Source organism: Sinocyclocheilus grahami, unplaced genomic scaffold, assembly GCF_001515645.1.
Source record: "Sinocyclocheilus grahami isolate Dianchi unplaced genomic scaffold, SAMN03320097.WGS_v1.1 scaffold637.1, whole genome shotgun sequence".
In the NCBI taxonomy this organism is placed as follows: domain Eukaryota; kingdom Metazoa; phylum Chordata; class Actinopteri; order Cypriniformes; family Cyprinidae; genus Sinocyclocheilus; species Sinocyclocheilus grahami.
In genome coordinates, this window is record NW_015505816.1 from 45,063 (window position 1) to 62,265 (window position 17,203).

Below are 17,203 nucleotides of genomic sequence, written 5' to 3' on the forward strand. Positions count from 1 at the left end.
GGGTAGCTTGAATGTAAACATTGTCATGAATTTGTTGTATTCCCATTTGTAAAATAGCCAACAAATTAATTGTTGTAGGCTAACCCGATCTCATGAAAGTGCGTATAGCACGATTTTCTGCTTCTATTTGGCGTAATATTTCTATGCAGAAATTAACTTTGGCATGCAAAAGACTAATAAATTCATAATTAACGGCATGGGTTCAGTCGACAGAAATACGGGACACACAGGCCTATAATAACTGATGAAATGTTATGGCAAATCTCAGATCAGTCTGAGCGCTCATGGTACTCGCAGTGCGTACAGCCGTACACCTGCAGGCGCCACTGACTCAGACGGTTGTCATGGTAATAAACACCGTAAACCGCAAACGTTCGCGTGTCTGCGCTTAATGCGCATATCCTATATGAAAAGCATTTTAGGGGGCCCTTGGATTTTGGGGGCCCAAGGCGGTCGCCTACCTTTGCCTAATGGGTAAGTCCGCCCCTGTGTAAATGCATAGATAAACTGTGCTGTCAGCAGGCATCTCATAATCTAGAACGACAAAAACATTATTAGTAATTCTGATGTAACATGCCAGTTTATAAATGCAATAAAATACAATGTTTTGTTTGTAATATTTCAATATTCCAGAGAACATTATTCAGTGAATTAACATTATCCAGTGAATTATTCTTCACTCTTTAGCCTATTAAACAGCTTATAAACCTACTAAAACTGTAGTTTAAAATGAAGTTGACATGACTTCTTTCATTTATTTATTTTCTCCATTTGAAAACATTAGACCGTCTACATTTATTTTGCTTATTGTTAATATTAGTGTTGCTGCTGATGCATTAAATAAAATGTTTTTTTTTATTGTAATATGAAGATTAAATTTAACATAAAAGACTGGTAATTTTTAACACTTTTTTTTTTTAAAGATGACTGAAAGGAGGAAAAACCAAAGTGAAGTATGGACTTACTTCACTCAGTCATTTATTTACTTTATAACAGTAAATAAATATCAGTTCTGCATATCGGTTATCGGGCACATAAACGCAAATAATTGGTATCGGTATTGGTTATAAAATATCAATATCGGTCGATCACTAATTATATCACTCACTACCCCAAAATCCAACTGTCATCACACCATAATAACCAGAGACCATAAAAATGTTTATTAAATTTATTTTTATTTTCTATCAAATGTAAATGAACAATATATGTGTTTAAAACTTAAAAAGATCATATTTAATATACTCTTAATATATATATGTTAATATACACTGTAAATGCAAATATTACTGAAAAGATTGACCAGCACATTCTTCAAAATGTCTCTGTTTGTGTTCTACAGTTGGAAAAAAGTAAATAAGAATAAAGTCATATGGAATGACATGGTTGAGTAAATTAAAAACTGAAATATTATTATGCATCTTTTAATGAAACATTACTGCTGCAATTTGACAACCTTCAGGAAAAGGTTTATATTTCAGAATATATAACACTTTTATAAGGTTTCAAAACGTTGTCCCTCTTGTCAACACCATCAGATATTTATGAAATCAAGTCATGTCAAAGTCAGCCTTCATCCCAGAGGTATTTTTTTCTATATTTCACCTGCTGAGAGTTTAATAAAGTCACACAGGCTCTGGTGAGGTAGATTTGCTTAGGTTTAAAATGATTTGTCAAAATCTATGATATTTGACAAGGTAGTACAGACATATATATTGAGTAATAAAAACACAAATTTGGTGGGTGGGAGTGGGAGGCTGCACCAAAGCGTCGGTGAAAACATCTTAAATCAGATCATTTACGGGCATATACATTTTTCTGAAACCAGTCAAGATATTGGAAATTGAGTTATTGAGTCCAAACAGGTTTAATGCTAATATGTTTTTTCAGTCATTGAGTTAATTGAACTGTAAGCGCAGTGTTGTCATCAAAATATTCAAGACATACACTGAGCCAGAGCCACAAGAGAATTGCCATTAACTTCTAACGATGAAGTCTATTCACTGCTTATTAAATATGATATATCAGTGAAAACGGTGTTGTTTTCATTTGCCGGCTAACTTGTCACAATAAACCCAGAGGGGCTCATAAGCGGTGTGCTAATATCGCTGCTGTAGCTCTTACACACACATACAGATTCATAATTAGGATTATGAAGTCCAATGAAAGTATTATCATTTGTGTCATTTCACAGCAGTGTCTGTCAGTGTTTGTATTATACTGTCATACAGCTGGAAATATGTAAACACTGTCTGAGTGAGAATGCAATTCAAATCGTATGTTCCACTTCCTAAGAGGTTCAACAAATAATCTAATAGTACCATATTTGATGGTATAAGTTTTGACGGTACTTACTGCTGGAGCCACAGGCCTTGTGTTTCGATTATGTTTCATCTGATTATTTTTTTTTCCCGTGGTGATGTTTGTGGTGTTGGATGATTAAAATGGCTCTATACCTGCGTGACTCAGGACTGGAGGAGGATGTTTTGCTGTCTTTCTTCTTCACTTCTTCACCATACTCACTCAGGCTGGCTCTTGCTGTTGCATAACAATCCGAAAAAGGACAGCAGAGGAGGCAAAAAGCATCGTGTCATCCTCTAATGTTGCTGTATTAGAGAAGAGAGAGAGAGAGTTTCTTTATTATTATTATTCTGCTTATTTATTTATTTGCATCACTGGTAGTTTCATTGGTTAATATTACTTGTTTACTGGCACTGTTGGGATTATACTTTAATTTGCATTGCATGCCATTAAAGCGCACTAAAACAGAAAATTGAAAATGAGATTGGCCTGTCTGCTGATTCCGAATAAACTGCTGACCAAACCCTAATAAGAAAAAAGCTAGTGAAAATGCATATTTGGACCATTGGGGGAAACTATTTTGCAAATACATAAATGTATTCAAATTTTTTAGCCAATTTTTGTGTGTATATTTATGCTAATTCAGTGTCCATTCATCCATTTTTTTATACATGCTTACATGCAGCAAAACTGATTTAGAAAGGATTGGAATTGACAGAGCATGACGATGTGAGAAGCAGGACCTCATTATGCTAAATATATTCACATTCTTTCAAATTATATGAAGGAGAACTCTCATGAAAAACAAACAAACAAATCCCGGCTTATTATCCAAACAGATAGTAGAAGCATCAGACACAAATTCTCACCTGCTGAACCAGTCTGAATACCACTTTTTCCTATCATTACTGTTAAATGTCATTTTTATTACAGAGGAACAAAACATTAGATTAGACCAAGCTGATATTTTAAGGATCACTTCATATCACAAAACATTGGCTCTGCAATTTCAGCTCAAAATAAGTGACTAATATCATTTTTGAGAAAAAGTTAATTCTTAATCATTATAATTGAATAATCAAGTCAACTGACACTTCGCAAAGACCTGCCCCAGTTTCATTACTGTTGCTATGTCTGACAAGCCATGGCACTCTCACGCCACACATCATGTTCTAACGCATTGAGAAATACATCGTGGAACAAAGAGGAAACTGAAAATGTGCCAACAAGCAAGACATGAAACAAAGTCTCCGCTTTCAAATTGTGTAATTTGTTATGAAAATTCAAACAATAAGTACCGTTTTGTGGATCTTTATTGTGTCGTGACAGATCGTGGCAGTACCTCATTTCAAGCGACACGTGAACCGATCATCTTTTCCTCTTTACTAGTTATAGCGCAAAATAAACGTGAATGAACATCAGAAGGTATCTTGTTTCAAGTGCGGAACGAAGTCCACCGATAATCTACTCTTCGGTCAGATTATTTATTTATTTTCAGACAAAAGTGGATTCGGTGTTATGATTGATCAGATCACCTGTCATTCGAACTCCCTGCGAAGGAGTTTTCGTTTCACCACGTTTTTTGTTAGATCCTGAGTGGAGGTGGAGCTGTGGTGAATGATAGGATTGTTGGTACAGAACAGTAACTGTTATCAACCTTTCTCAAACATCATAAAACAGCTGCCAACCAAATAATTCCTGCTTTTCATGCGTTGTCATGTCAGTGCTCTGTTCGTATTTGTTATTGTTTATGAATCTTGGTGCATTTCCGCAGTGGGGATCACAGGTTCTAGCTTTCAAATAAAACAAGAGATTGCCGACAAACCAGTAAAAAGCTAAGCGGATTTGATGTGAAATGTCATTTAATGCCATTGCTGTGGAGGGCCCAGGGGAGCGACAACTGATCTGTTTCCTCACAAATACAGATTTGTCAGGATAAATGTGTTTAGCTGTTCATCCTGATTTATATTTTCATTCTCTCTTTTGTTGTTTCCTTCTCTGTCACTTTCACAGATATACCAAGATGAAGACAGCTACCAACATCTATATATTTAACTTGGCACTGGCTGATGCGCTGGTTTTGGCTACGCTTCCCTTCCAAGGCACGGATGTGTTCCTTGGTTTCTGGCCCTTTGGCAATGCCCTGTGCAAGGCGGTCGTCTCCATCGACTACTATAACATGTTCACCAGTGTGTTCACCTTGACCGTGATGAGCATGGATCGATACGTGGCCGTGTGCCACCCAGTGAAAGCCCTGGACATGCGGACGCCCCACAAGGCCAAGGTGGTCAATATCTGCGTGTGGGTCTTGGCTTCAGCCATAGGGGTCCCGGCTATGGTACTTGGAGATGTGGAGAATGACAATGGTGAGTGTGTGTCTACAGTTATGACCCTATTTAATTGTTTCTTTTCTTTTCTTTCTTGTAATTTTACTTAATATTCTCTGCAACTATTTTATTTGAGATACATAACTGCACATTATTCCTGCACAAAAAGTAAGTGCTGTATTCATTTTCATTGAATATCCAATTTCAATTTTGGAAATACACCACCGTCATGTTTGGAATAATTAAACTAAATTAATTAATTAATTATTATTTATTTTTTAATGTTTTTAAAAGAAGGCTCTTATGCTCACCAAGGCTGAATTTATTTGATCAAAGATACAATAAAAACAGTAAGCTGAATTATGTTAAATTTGATGCTGAATAAATGTATTAATTTCTTTATTTCTTTCTTTCTTTCTATGTACTGTATCAAACATTAGGCAACAAAAACTCTTGATAATGTATGCAAGCTTGTTTTCACCATATGCTCAAAAAAAGTGTTTTTATCTCATAATTTATACTTTTCTCACAATTTAGAGTTTAGATCAATCAGAATTGTGAAATATAAACTCAGAATTGCAAAAAATTTATTCTAAATTCTGAGTTTATATGTCACATTTCTGACATTTTTTTTTTAGAATTACAATGAAAAAAGTTTGAATTGAGAAATAAAAAAGCATATTAGAAGGATCATGTGACTGAAAACTGGAGTAATGATGCTGAAAATGCAGCTTTGCATCACAAGAATAAATTACATTTTAAAATATATTAAACATAGAAAACTAAATTGTAACAATATTTCACAATATTAATGTTTTCACTATATTTTTGATCAAATAAATGCAGCCCTAGTGAACAAAACAGACTTCTTCAAAAAAATTAACATTTGACTAGTAGTGTATGTCAAATTATGAAAGTAAAACAGGTTGTAAAAGTGGTTTCCTGTCAAATTTAATGTAAAAGGTTCCCTCAACTGCAGAAAATGTGAGAATAATCACAGTAGCTTACAGGTCCGTCAGTGAATATTAAACATTCATGCAACATTCATTTGGGAGCAGCCGTTCAACTATCGCAGGATGCACGAGCACGCTGAATAACAAATTGCAACACCTGAGACCTACAGGGGAATCGTAATATGACTGTATATGTGTGTAGGGTTTGTTTGTCAATAATGCATGCACTATTAAGAGACTTTCAAAAGCACATCCAAAGCATTTCAGTGTTAATCATTTTGCTGTTATTGGATCCATTGAGGTTACAGTAATTGCTCTGCACACTGCTCTGAAAGCAGAACCACGGGCGACTCAGAAAGACCTTTTCTCCCTGTGGCTTTGAGCTCTTGATAATCATAACATTTCCTAATTGAATGAGGTTTCTTTTTAGTTGAAAAGAGCATGAAAGTACCTTGCTACATTAATTGTATTAGCAGGAAACAGGTTTAACACCATGCTGAGCTCGCTTTTTTATTAAGTATATAAATGTGAGTGTGTATTCAGTATGTGGGTGTGCAATGCATTTGAGTCTGTATTTGTGTGTGAAAAAGTGAATCTCATGGGGAAAATATTTGTCATAAAAAAAAACACTAATATCATTTACAATAAAAAAAAAAAAAATACAAAAAAAGTTTAATTGTCCAGAAAATAATCTCAAGGTAAAATTTCTTTAAAAGCTTTAGCCTTTTTTAAATTATTTATCATATACTTCACATATTTTGTGACCTGTTACCCATCGTTGTATTTATGTCCACTCATTTGTATTTATGTGAATGTCCTGAATCTCTGCTGTGCCCTCTGTGACATCTCTTCAACACCCTCCTCTCTTTCATAATCCATTATTCATGAACCTAGATCCTGAAGAATAGTGGATAAGCCCATTTAGCTGTATTGTGTTGAAAAACCTTCTCTGATCTCGAGTTCCCTCTCTGTGAAATAATCACCACTAAACCAGCACATTAGAAACAAGACAGTATTTACATGCAGATGAGTTAGAGGCAAATTTTACATTAAAACAGTTGCTTTATATAAAGAATACATTAAAAATGTCTGCCTAGGAAGGGATGCACCGATACCATTTTTTTTCAGAACTGATTCAATCCGATAACAAAAATAGTATCGGGGCGCATGTTTTTTTTTTTTAATCAACAGAATTTCTATACCTCAGTGTGGTGACCTGCAGCAAAATTTATTCTAGAAAAATCATGAGTGCACAATAATTTTATAAAATCTAAACATTTAGTGAAATACAAACCCAATTCCAAAAAAGTTGGGACACTGTACAAATTGTGAGTAAAAAAGGAATGGAATAATTTACAAATCTCATAAACTTATATTTTATTCACAATAGAATATAGATAACATATCAAATGTTGAAAGTGAGACATTTTGAAATGTCATGCCAAATATTGGCTCATTTTGGATTTCATGAGAGCTACACATTCCAAAAAAGGTGGGACAGCCTATTCCTAAACTTGAGCAACTTGTCTCCTCAGTCCCCAGACGTTTGCAGACTGTTATAAAAAGAAGAGGGGATGCCACACAGTGGTAAACATGGCCTTGTCCCAACTTTTTGAGATGTGTTGATGTGTTGAATTTAAAATCAACTTATTTTTCCCTTAAAAGTATACATTTTCTCAGTTTAAACATTTGATATGTCATCTATGTTGTATTCTGAATAAAATATTGAAATTTGAAACTTCCACATCATTGGATTCTGTTTTTATTCCCAATTTTGTACAGTGTCCCAACTTTTTGGGAATCGGGTTTGTAACATTATTTAGTGGGGAACAAATATAAGTGAACAAGTGTAGGACTAAATCTGGTAAAATATTACATTGCTCTTTGTATTGTTCATATATACTATAAATGAAAATAAATGTATTTTAAATGTATAACAAATTAATGGAGGCAGCAACATATGATAGACAGGACAGAACAAGAAAGGCTATTAATAATCTTTCATTGCGCAAAATTATTATAATATGAAAGGCCCAGTCCAGAGCAGCACAAAATACTTATGCACATCCTGTGCACAGAACATTGAACATTGAGTCACAAAGTGAAAAGTTCAAAGCTCAAAGAGAAGAGATACTGATGCATAGTATATTATATCTGTGCAATAGTTTGAGCGTTTTCTTTTAACAGTTTTAAACTTCAGTTACTGCGCTCTTGGAGATAGTTTCATTGTTTTGACTGTAGTAACCGATCTCTACACACAGTTTGAATGCTGAATGGAGGATGACAGACAGCCGCAGCGAAGTTTACATGAACATAAATTTAACAACTTCATCTGTACCACACATTGAACTATGGAACGGCTTCAGAACACTTGAAATATAGTGCACGAAAACTTTACGGTGCTTTAAAAATGTTTTTGTGCCTTTCATTGAGCTTAACAATAACACAGAATAGTATACGCAGAATAACAGATTTGGATTGGTCTCGTCTGACCGATACCTGATCCGTAAGAAAATACCAGTATCGGAGCCGATACCGATACTGAGTATCAGATCGGTGCATCCCTACTGGGAACCATTACAATTGTTAGCAGATGTTAAGCAGACAGTCTACTTATACTTAAATGACTGGTAGTTGACATGTAGTAGCAAAGTTACTTATAGTGAGCAGAATGTCTAAAGTGGACTATCAATACACAGTGTTACCGATATTATTACAATAAAAAAAAGGTTTATTTTTTTTAGCAAAGCTGAATTTTCATCATTACCCCATTCTTCAGTGTCACACAGGGGCGTAGCCATCATTTCAGAAGTGAGGGGGACAGAAATTATATATATATATATATATATATATATATATATATATATATATATATATATATATATATATATATATATAACATTACAATATAAAATTTCTGTAATCTATATAACCTACCAGTCAACAGTTTTTGAACAGGAAGATGTTTTATGTTTTATAAAGAAGTCTCCTCTGCTAACCAAGCATGCATTTATTTGATCCAAAGTACAGTAAAAGCAGTAATGTCATGAAATAGTTTTACTATTTAAAATAACTGTTTTCTATTTGAATATATTTTAAAATGATTGCTGTGATCAAAGCTGAATTTTCAGTATCATTACTCCAGTCTTCAGTGTCACATGATCCTTCAGAAATCATTCTAATATGCTGATTTGCTGCTCAAGAAACCTTTTTTAATTATTATTATTATTGTTATTATCATCAATATTTAAAACAGTGGAGTACATTTTTTTCAGGATTCTTTGATAAATAGAAAGATCCAAAGATCAGCATTTATGTGTAATAAAAAGCTTTTGTAATAGTATACACTATACCATTCAAAAGCTTAGAGTCAGTATAATTTTTAAATTTTTTTGGAAAATAAATTATAGAAATGAACACTTTTATTTAGCAAGGATGCTTTAAATTGATCAAAAGTGATGATAAAGACATTTATAACGTTACAAAAGATTTATATTTCAGTAAAATGCTGTTCTTCTGAACTTTCTATTCATCAAAGAAACCTGAAAACATTCTACTCAGCTGTTTTCAACATCATCATAATAATAAATGTTTTTTGAGCAGTAAATCAGAATATCAGAATGATTTCTGAAGGATCGTGTGACTGGATTAATGATGCTAAAAATATAGCTTTGAAATCACAATAAATTACATTTTAAAATATATTCAAATATAAAACAGTTATTTTAAATAGCCTAGTAATAAATATTTTAAAATGTTACTGTTTTGCTGTACTTTGGATCAAATAAATGCAGGCTTGGTGAACAGAAGAGACGTATTTAAAAAACATTAAAAATCTTACTGTCCAAAAATTTTGGACTGGTAGTGTATAGGCAACTTTAATTTTTCTTATCTTTAATTGGCTTAGAAATCGCATAACTGCTGGACAATAACCAATAATAATGATTTGTTTATATACTACAAACGCTTTTTTATCACATAATAAGGCAGAATAGTTTCTATACTGTAATAAATGCTATGTCAATTAGCGGTGCATTGTTCATATACTTTATTTATTACCTGGAGATGACTTGACAAACACAAATAAACCATATATTGTCGCAATCGTATGTTTAATGTCTTCATGTTTCCAAACGTTTCTGTTTTTCTGTGAAAACAACTTCTTTCATACAGCCAGAGCTGGACGATTTTGTCCATATTAGGAATTTCCTGGTTCGACTTCGGCTTCGAGTATGAATGAAACATACACTGCACGGAGTGTTTAGCGCTCCGCGATATTCATCTCGCCTTATTCTGGGTCCGAATAAAACATCAGATCATACACAGACTATCCTGTCTCTTTGAATTTAAATCTATATGTATTCACACCGGCTCTTGAAAACCTCTATGCCAACACACTTGCCCGAAAAAGTGCGGGGGACAAATTTACGTGATATTAAAAATGGGGAGGGGGGAGTGCGCCCCGAGTGCGCCCCTGGTGTCACATGATCCTTCAGAAAACATTTTAATATGTTGATTAGCTGCTCAAGACACATTTCTTATCATTACCTATGCTTGCTGTTGTTGTTGTTTGAATGTCACTAAAAAAAATTTCATTACTTTAAGTATTATGTTTTCTTCTAGACAGTGGCAGAGCGATGAAAAGTGTAAATAGCTTAATGCACCATTGCTCCGATAGCTTACTGCACCTCTGTTCACCAAGAGTGAAGGAAAATCACATAATCACAGATTTTTAAGGGTGTTGACAGCTGAATTAATTGCAGATCCTTGGGGGGCTGAGATGAAAGACAGGTAGCAGAAGCCCCCCTAAACATATTCAATCAACACCAGTGTGCTTTACTGTATATAGAGTTTATTGAAAATAACTAAAACTCCTTGGACATGCAGTACTCAGATGATCAGTGTTCCTCCCAGCAGAATGTTCAGACAGCTTTCTTTTCGTAACACTCTCTCTCCTCTCCTCTACTGCCAGGCTGCAACATATTTATTTATTCATCACTTCATGCAAGTTGCATTCTGCTGCCTTTGACACTGCAGGGAAAGACAGACAGAAGCAGAGGGAGGGAGGATTCAGAGGTACAGGGACGTGGATGAATGTCTGTAAACAAATGTCCAGCAGTGTAGCTGTTAAAGCCATGTTTAGGTTCTTAGCAAAGCTGTTCCATCTCAAAACAGCTTTCAAGCAAACAAGCGGACTTGCAACAATGATTCGTAAATCACTGTGAAAGCTCTCGATTCTGCAGGAGTTGCTTGGTCACAACATGATGAATTAGAATTACATATTCCATACTGGTGAGACCATATAAATATAGAAACACTGCAGACAGTTGCATGGTTTGCATGTAATTCAGTTATTTGCACATATAACTAATGCCAACCAGTTTAAAAATATTTTTCCAGTCTGTTTCCACCAGTCACATGGAGATTTGTGCTTGTCAAAATCCTGCTGTTTTACTGATGTGATTTGAGTGACTGGTTTTGGATGAAAAGAATACAAAGCAATTTTGAAATGCCTGCAATATGATTGACTTTTGTAAAAAAAAAAAAAAAAAAGGTTATGTATGGAAGAATCTGTTCTCTGCAGCGATTGCAGATTGCCACTTGTGTGCAGATGTGATAGGGAGAAACTTTAGACCAGCATGACATCCACTCATAACTTACATAAGACTGTCCCTTTGCTAGCAAGATTGACAGAGATATACTGTCTAAGATTACATTGTGGGGTGCAGATAAATATTCAAACAAGGTCATCATAACAAATGGGTTAATAATATAATGCTGTACAGTTTTGTAACAGTGATTTAAAGAAGGTCCACATTCAACCAGGGAAAAAAAATAATATATATATATATATATATATATATATCTGTAAGAAATTTCATCAATGCTACCAAAAACAGTATAATTTAACACTAATACAGAAACTGTAGAACAGGTAGGTTACAGAATTAAATTAAATATGCAAACACTGGCCATTAAGAAGTCTATGCTATTTCATTTAGAATAGCATTTACATTTTCACAAAGCCATGCTAAAAACATTCATAAGAGCACTATCATCATAGCAATGCTTATTAATGAAAACTATAACAGTAATACGTATTGTTGCATAAATCATAAACAAATGATAAAATTATCCACCCTAACCTATAGTAAAATATAAAAAAAATTATAAAGCAATAAATATGGTATAATTTAACAGTAATTATCCCTCCAAAACAGAGAAAACATATTTCACAAACATCTACATCTTTTTAGTGTAGGAGTTGTATTTGTAGGTGTTAGCACAATAGCACAATTCTTAACCCCACCCCAGACCTCACTGATTTTCAAACCCTAGTTACAGCCATGCCCTAAAATGTTATGTAAGTGTACACTGTTATATACATTTGTAACGTTTTGTATCTTTTAGAAAACATAAGGCCTGTAAAAACATTGCTGATCTATTTGAAGTTTGCCTTCAGAATTTTTATCATTGTGTGTTTAGTGCACAATATTGGCTGCATGAAGAATTCTTACATTGAAGTTTTTACCATCCAGGTCAGAAGAAAAATAAATACAAATAAATAAAATAATAATGTAGGATTAAAGCTTCAAGGCCTTAATTCGTATTTAAGAAAATGTAACAAAGTCTTTTAAAAAAGGTTTAAAGGTCTTAGTTTTCTGTACGGCTGTTCATGGAACCTTTTACTTGGAAGAGTTTTATTTTCTGATTTGCTCAATTATTGTGGTATGATCTAAATTTACATTTGAAGGTGCATCTCAATAAATTAGAATGTCGTGGAAAAGTTCATTTATTTCAGTAATTCAACTCAAATTGTGAAACTTGTGTGTTAAATAAATTCAGTGCACACAGACTGAAGTAGTTTAAGTCTTTGGTTCTTTTAATTGTGATGATTTTGGCTCACATTTAACAAAAACCCACCAATTCACTATCTCAACAAATTAGAATATGGTGACATGCCAATCAGCTAATCAATTCAAAACACCTGCAAAGGTTTCCTGAGCCTTCAAAATGGTCTCTCAGTTTGGTTCACTAGGCTACGCAATCATGGGGAAGACTGCTGATCTGACAGTTGCCCAGAAGCCATTCATTGACACCCTTCACAAGGAGGGTAAGCCACAAACATTCATTGCCAAAGAAGCTGGCTGTATCCAAGCATGTTAACAGAAAGTTGAGTGGAAGGAAAAAGTGTGGAAGAAAAATATGCACAACCAACAGAGAGAACTGCAGCCTTATGAGGATTGTCATGCAAAATTGATTCAAGAATTTGAGTGAACATCACAAGGAATGTTCCACAGTTCAGAAGTCTGGGTAACAGAACCCTAATGCTTTTCAGCCAAGATGGGTAAAAGACCATCTCTTGGCATTAACAATTGACAGCTGTTTCATGGGAGTGCTGATGTAGCTCACAGTAAGTCTGAATTCACACATCTCAGGAATGGAGAGGCTTTTAATGCTCTCAGAGGTAGGCTGTCAAAAATGTCAAGAGGAGTGGCAAGGAGAAAATGATTAACTGTGAAAAACAACATTTTCTGAAAAGGGCATGTTGAATCTGTAAAGAACTCAATATTAATGTGGGGCACTATTAACTTATCAATTTTAGATGAAATACACTGTAATAGTTTAGAGATTTTCTGTTGTTTCTTTTTTCTTATTTTTTTCAAATTCAATTTTAAATTCAAAACCAAATTTGTATCCATTGACTTGGAATTTGAATCTATTTATCTGTCTGTCTGTCTGTCTGTTCAAAACATAGTCTTTTCATCTTTTGCATCCAAGGCTTTGTCAAGCCAGCATTCAAAGTTTTCTTGTCAAACATTACTTTTTTCTACTGTTAAATTACAGTTTTATTACTTTCGATAAATTTCAGTGTAATTCTACTTGTTTACATTCAAACTCAAATTTCAATTCGACATCCTCTTTGCTACCTCAAATCAAATTCAATTTAAATTCGGGAATTGAATTGTGATGCATATTTTTTTTTTTATTCCACACAGGCATCGAGTGCATCTTGGTTCTCCCGGATCCTCGCAGTTATTGGGACCCAGTATTCGGGACATGCGTTTTCCTGCTCTCCTTCCTGGTTCCTGTAGCGATCATCAGCGTGTGCTACAGCCTCATGGTAAAGCGCCTCCGCAGTGTCCGAATCCTATCGGGGTCCAAGGAGAAGGATCGCAACCTTCGGCGCATCACACGCATGGTTCTAGTGGTAGTCGCGGCCTTCGTTGTGTGTTGGACGCCCATCCAGATCATGGCACTGGCACAGTCGCTGGGCTTCAACTTGGGCAGTGTCCAGACGGTGGTGTTCATGCACTTCTGCATCGCCCTGGGCTACGTTAACAGCAGCCTGAACCCCGTCCTCTACGCATTCCTTGACGAAAACTTCAAGCGCTGCTTCCGTGAGTTCTGCCACCCTTCACCATTTGGGCTTGACGCGCAGCAGTCGGGCCGCATGCGCAACATCGCACGCGAGGTGGCCTACAACTGCAAGACTGCGGACGGGAACAGTAACCCCGCATGACTAGGCGTGGAGCTGCCCCTGGTCAGCCCTGAGCCTCGACCCAATCCAGGGACAGAAAGCTCAAACTCTGAGTTGACTCAGATTACAACACTAGCACCACAGTCACCTCTGCCAGGTGGGCGGGGGAAAGGGTTGGGCTAGGAATGAGGGCGGAGTCAAGTTAAATGACACACCCTTTTAGGGACAAAGGGGCTCACTTTACAGTGTCTTAAATGGTTTTGGATGTTATTGTCCACGGTTTTGTTCTTATTCAAAAAATTATTACACTTTGTTGTTCAGTGTTGCAGCCTTGTACATGCTTTTTTTTGTCTCTCTTTGCAAAAATCAATGTTTCTCTTGAAATTTGAGACTGTAGAATTTCATGGCCTTAAACATACATCTGAACCTATGGATTAAGTGTATCAGTCCTTTTTTGTGGTATTGCCAAGTGTTGGACTGTACTACAGTGGGTACAGAAAGTATTTCTAGTAATTCTAAGTAAATTTTTCACTCTGTTATATTGCAGTCATTTGCTAAAATAATTGAAGTTAATTTTTGTTCTTCATTAATGTACACACAGCACCCCATATATACACCCCAAAAACACAGAATTGTTGACATTTTTGCAGATTTATTAAAAAAGAAAAACTGAAATATCACATGGTCCTAAGTATTCAGACCCTTAGCTCAGTATTTAGTAGAAGCACCCTTTTGATCTAATACAGCCATGAGTCTTTTTGGGAAAGATGCAACAAGTTTTTCACACCTGGATTTGGGGATCCTCTGCCATCCCTCCTGGACTGTACTATGTATTATATAACTATATACAGTTATGACACTGAATCTTAAACTACAGAGACTTGTAAAGCCTGATTGTTATTGAAAAAAATGTTGATATTTTTCTTGGTTTGACTGTACAATAAGCAAAAATATTTTATATACATGTATGTTTGGTAGCACAGATTGAAACTTAAAAAAATACTTGTAAAGAAATGAAAATGTATCACAAAACAGTTGCTGTAGTGTTGTAATATATATGTGCATAAAATGAAGTTAATCACGTTCGAGGCTTTGCATTGACGTTGAAGACGTCAGTCAGCATTACCTCAAATGTTTCTTGAATGTTTCCGTTTCACTCTGTTTCTTGCTTTGTTATTACATAATGGATTCTTCTCGACGAGACGGGCAACAAAGAACCAGCATTGTCATAGGTTTACATCACAGACCACTGAATGTGAAAAAAATACTATTTATGCCAAATTAAAGAAATATATATATAGAAAGTGTCAGTGGAATATAGATATATTGTACACCTAATGCTTATTTCTGTAAACTTTAACTTGATATAGTGATTGTTTGTTTACTTGCTGCATTGATTGGCTGATCATCTACCTGTACTTGCATATTTATTGACTGGTGGGACCATATTCTGATGGACTGAAATTAAATGTCAGCTAGTGCTATGGACGTTTACACAGCCTATATAGGAAATCCTTTTCTCTTCTATGTACTTATTAAAGAGCAGTTATTAAAATGCATTATATGGCTGTAAAGCACTGTTTGTGATTAAAAACTCATAAGGCATGTTATTTTGAAAGATCTAAATTATATATATATCTCAGAATAACAAGCTGATAATGTTGATTTCAGTTGCATGAAAAAGTAAGTGAACCCTTGGTTCTCTGGATAAACTGGGTCTGATGGGTCATAACGCATATTTTTTTATAGGCTTTTTGGGAGCACACTGTAAACTTACACAGTGCAGGGTGGATATAATAAAAGTTTGACCCACCTTTGGTGACAATAACCTCGACAAACATTTCCAATTGCGGATCAGATCTGCACAACAGTTGGGAGGAATTAAACTTTTCAGGTCTGCAATATTCTTGGGAAGCCTGGTGGCTCTCTTGAGGTCATGCCAAAACATCTCACTCGGATTGAGGTCAGGACTCTGATTGAGCCACATCAGGAGGCGTATTTTCTTCTGTTGAAGCCATTCTGCTGTTGATTTGCTCCTGTGCGTTGGGTCGTTGTGCTGTTGCATCACCCAAGTTCTCTTGAGTTTCAAATGGAGGACAGATGGGCTTATATTCTCCTGATAAACTGGGAATTAATTCATTAATTTTGTCAATGATAACAAGCTGTCCAGGCCCTTAGGCAACAAAGCAGCCCCAAACCTAGTGATTCACATTCTTTTTCCACTCTGCACTTTGAACGTTTACACAGCGGGTTCAATAAATACATGAAAATATATAGTTGTTTGTGTGTTATCGGTTTGAGCAGATTGTGTTCATCTATTGCTATGACTTAGCTGAGGATCAAATACCATTTTATGACAAATGGTGCACATACTTTATCTTGTAACTAAAAACTGTGTACATGAGATGCATTCATATTGAGTGGCACCTTAATCGCTCTGCACAGCATGTATGTCTACCATGAGGCTTCATTTCATAGATCAGTTTGTGCTTGTTAAAGAAAACAAAACCTTGGATGTGAACGTGTTCCTTAAGATTCACAAAAACTATTGAGATTTATCATTTTCAGTTGATTGTTGGTATCCCTGTAACTCCCCACTGTAATTCCCTCAGTTGGAACCATCAATTTTTAGGCTTACAGCCCAGATCTTTAACCTTTACACACTGTTTCCCTCTTTCAGTGATTACAGTTTCATAATAAAACCAGTAATTCATACATTAATATGTACACTGTCGCTTTGCACTCTGCACACACGCATTTTCATCTGTATATTTTGATGCTTCATGCACCCGTCACCTACTGTTTTTCTGCAGCTCCAAGCTAGGCACATAATAAAATGTTCTTATTTTGCACCTACAGGTTAAAACAGAACCTGGTAGATGGTTGTAGATGGGTTGCGACCCACACATACTTCATTTGTTCAAGTGCTAACTACGAAATCAAACAATCACGCTCTCAAAATGAGACATATGCCCAACTCTAGGAAGCCCCATTTCCTGTTGCATTTCATCAATATTTGATGTTTTCATTTCCGTTGCCATGGCAACATGATTTCTCAGCCCTATCTTATTTCCCATAAATGTGGACTATAGGGGAAATGTTTTGAAAATATAAGTTTGTGATATAAGAGATTAAATTAG

General features: G+C 35.3%; 1 protein-coding gene across 1 annotated transcript in view; it reads left to right on the top strand.

Moving 5' to 3' along the window:
* oprl1 (opiate receptor-like 1) overlaps positions 1 to 14,511 on the top strand; it is a 45,626-nt gene extending 31,115 nt beyond the window's left edge. The window contains exons 3-4 of the mRNA XM_016241855.1: positions 4,315 to 4,667; positions 13,582 to 14,511. Coding sequence (XP_016097341.1) covers positions 4,315 to 4,667; positions 13,582 to 14,105 — 877 coding nt within the window. The 3' untranslated portion in view covers positions 14,106 to 14,511. The remainder of the gene's footprint in view (positions 1 to 4,314; positions 4,668 to 13,581) is intronic.
* Positions 14,512 to 17,203: the final 2,692 nt, after the last annotated feature.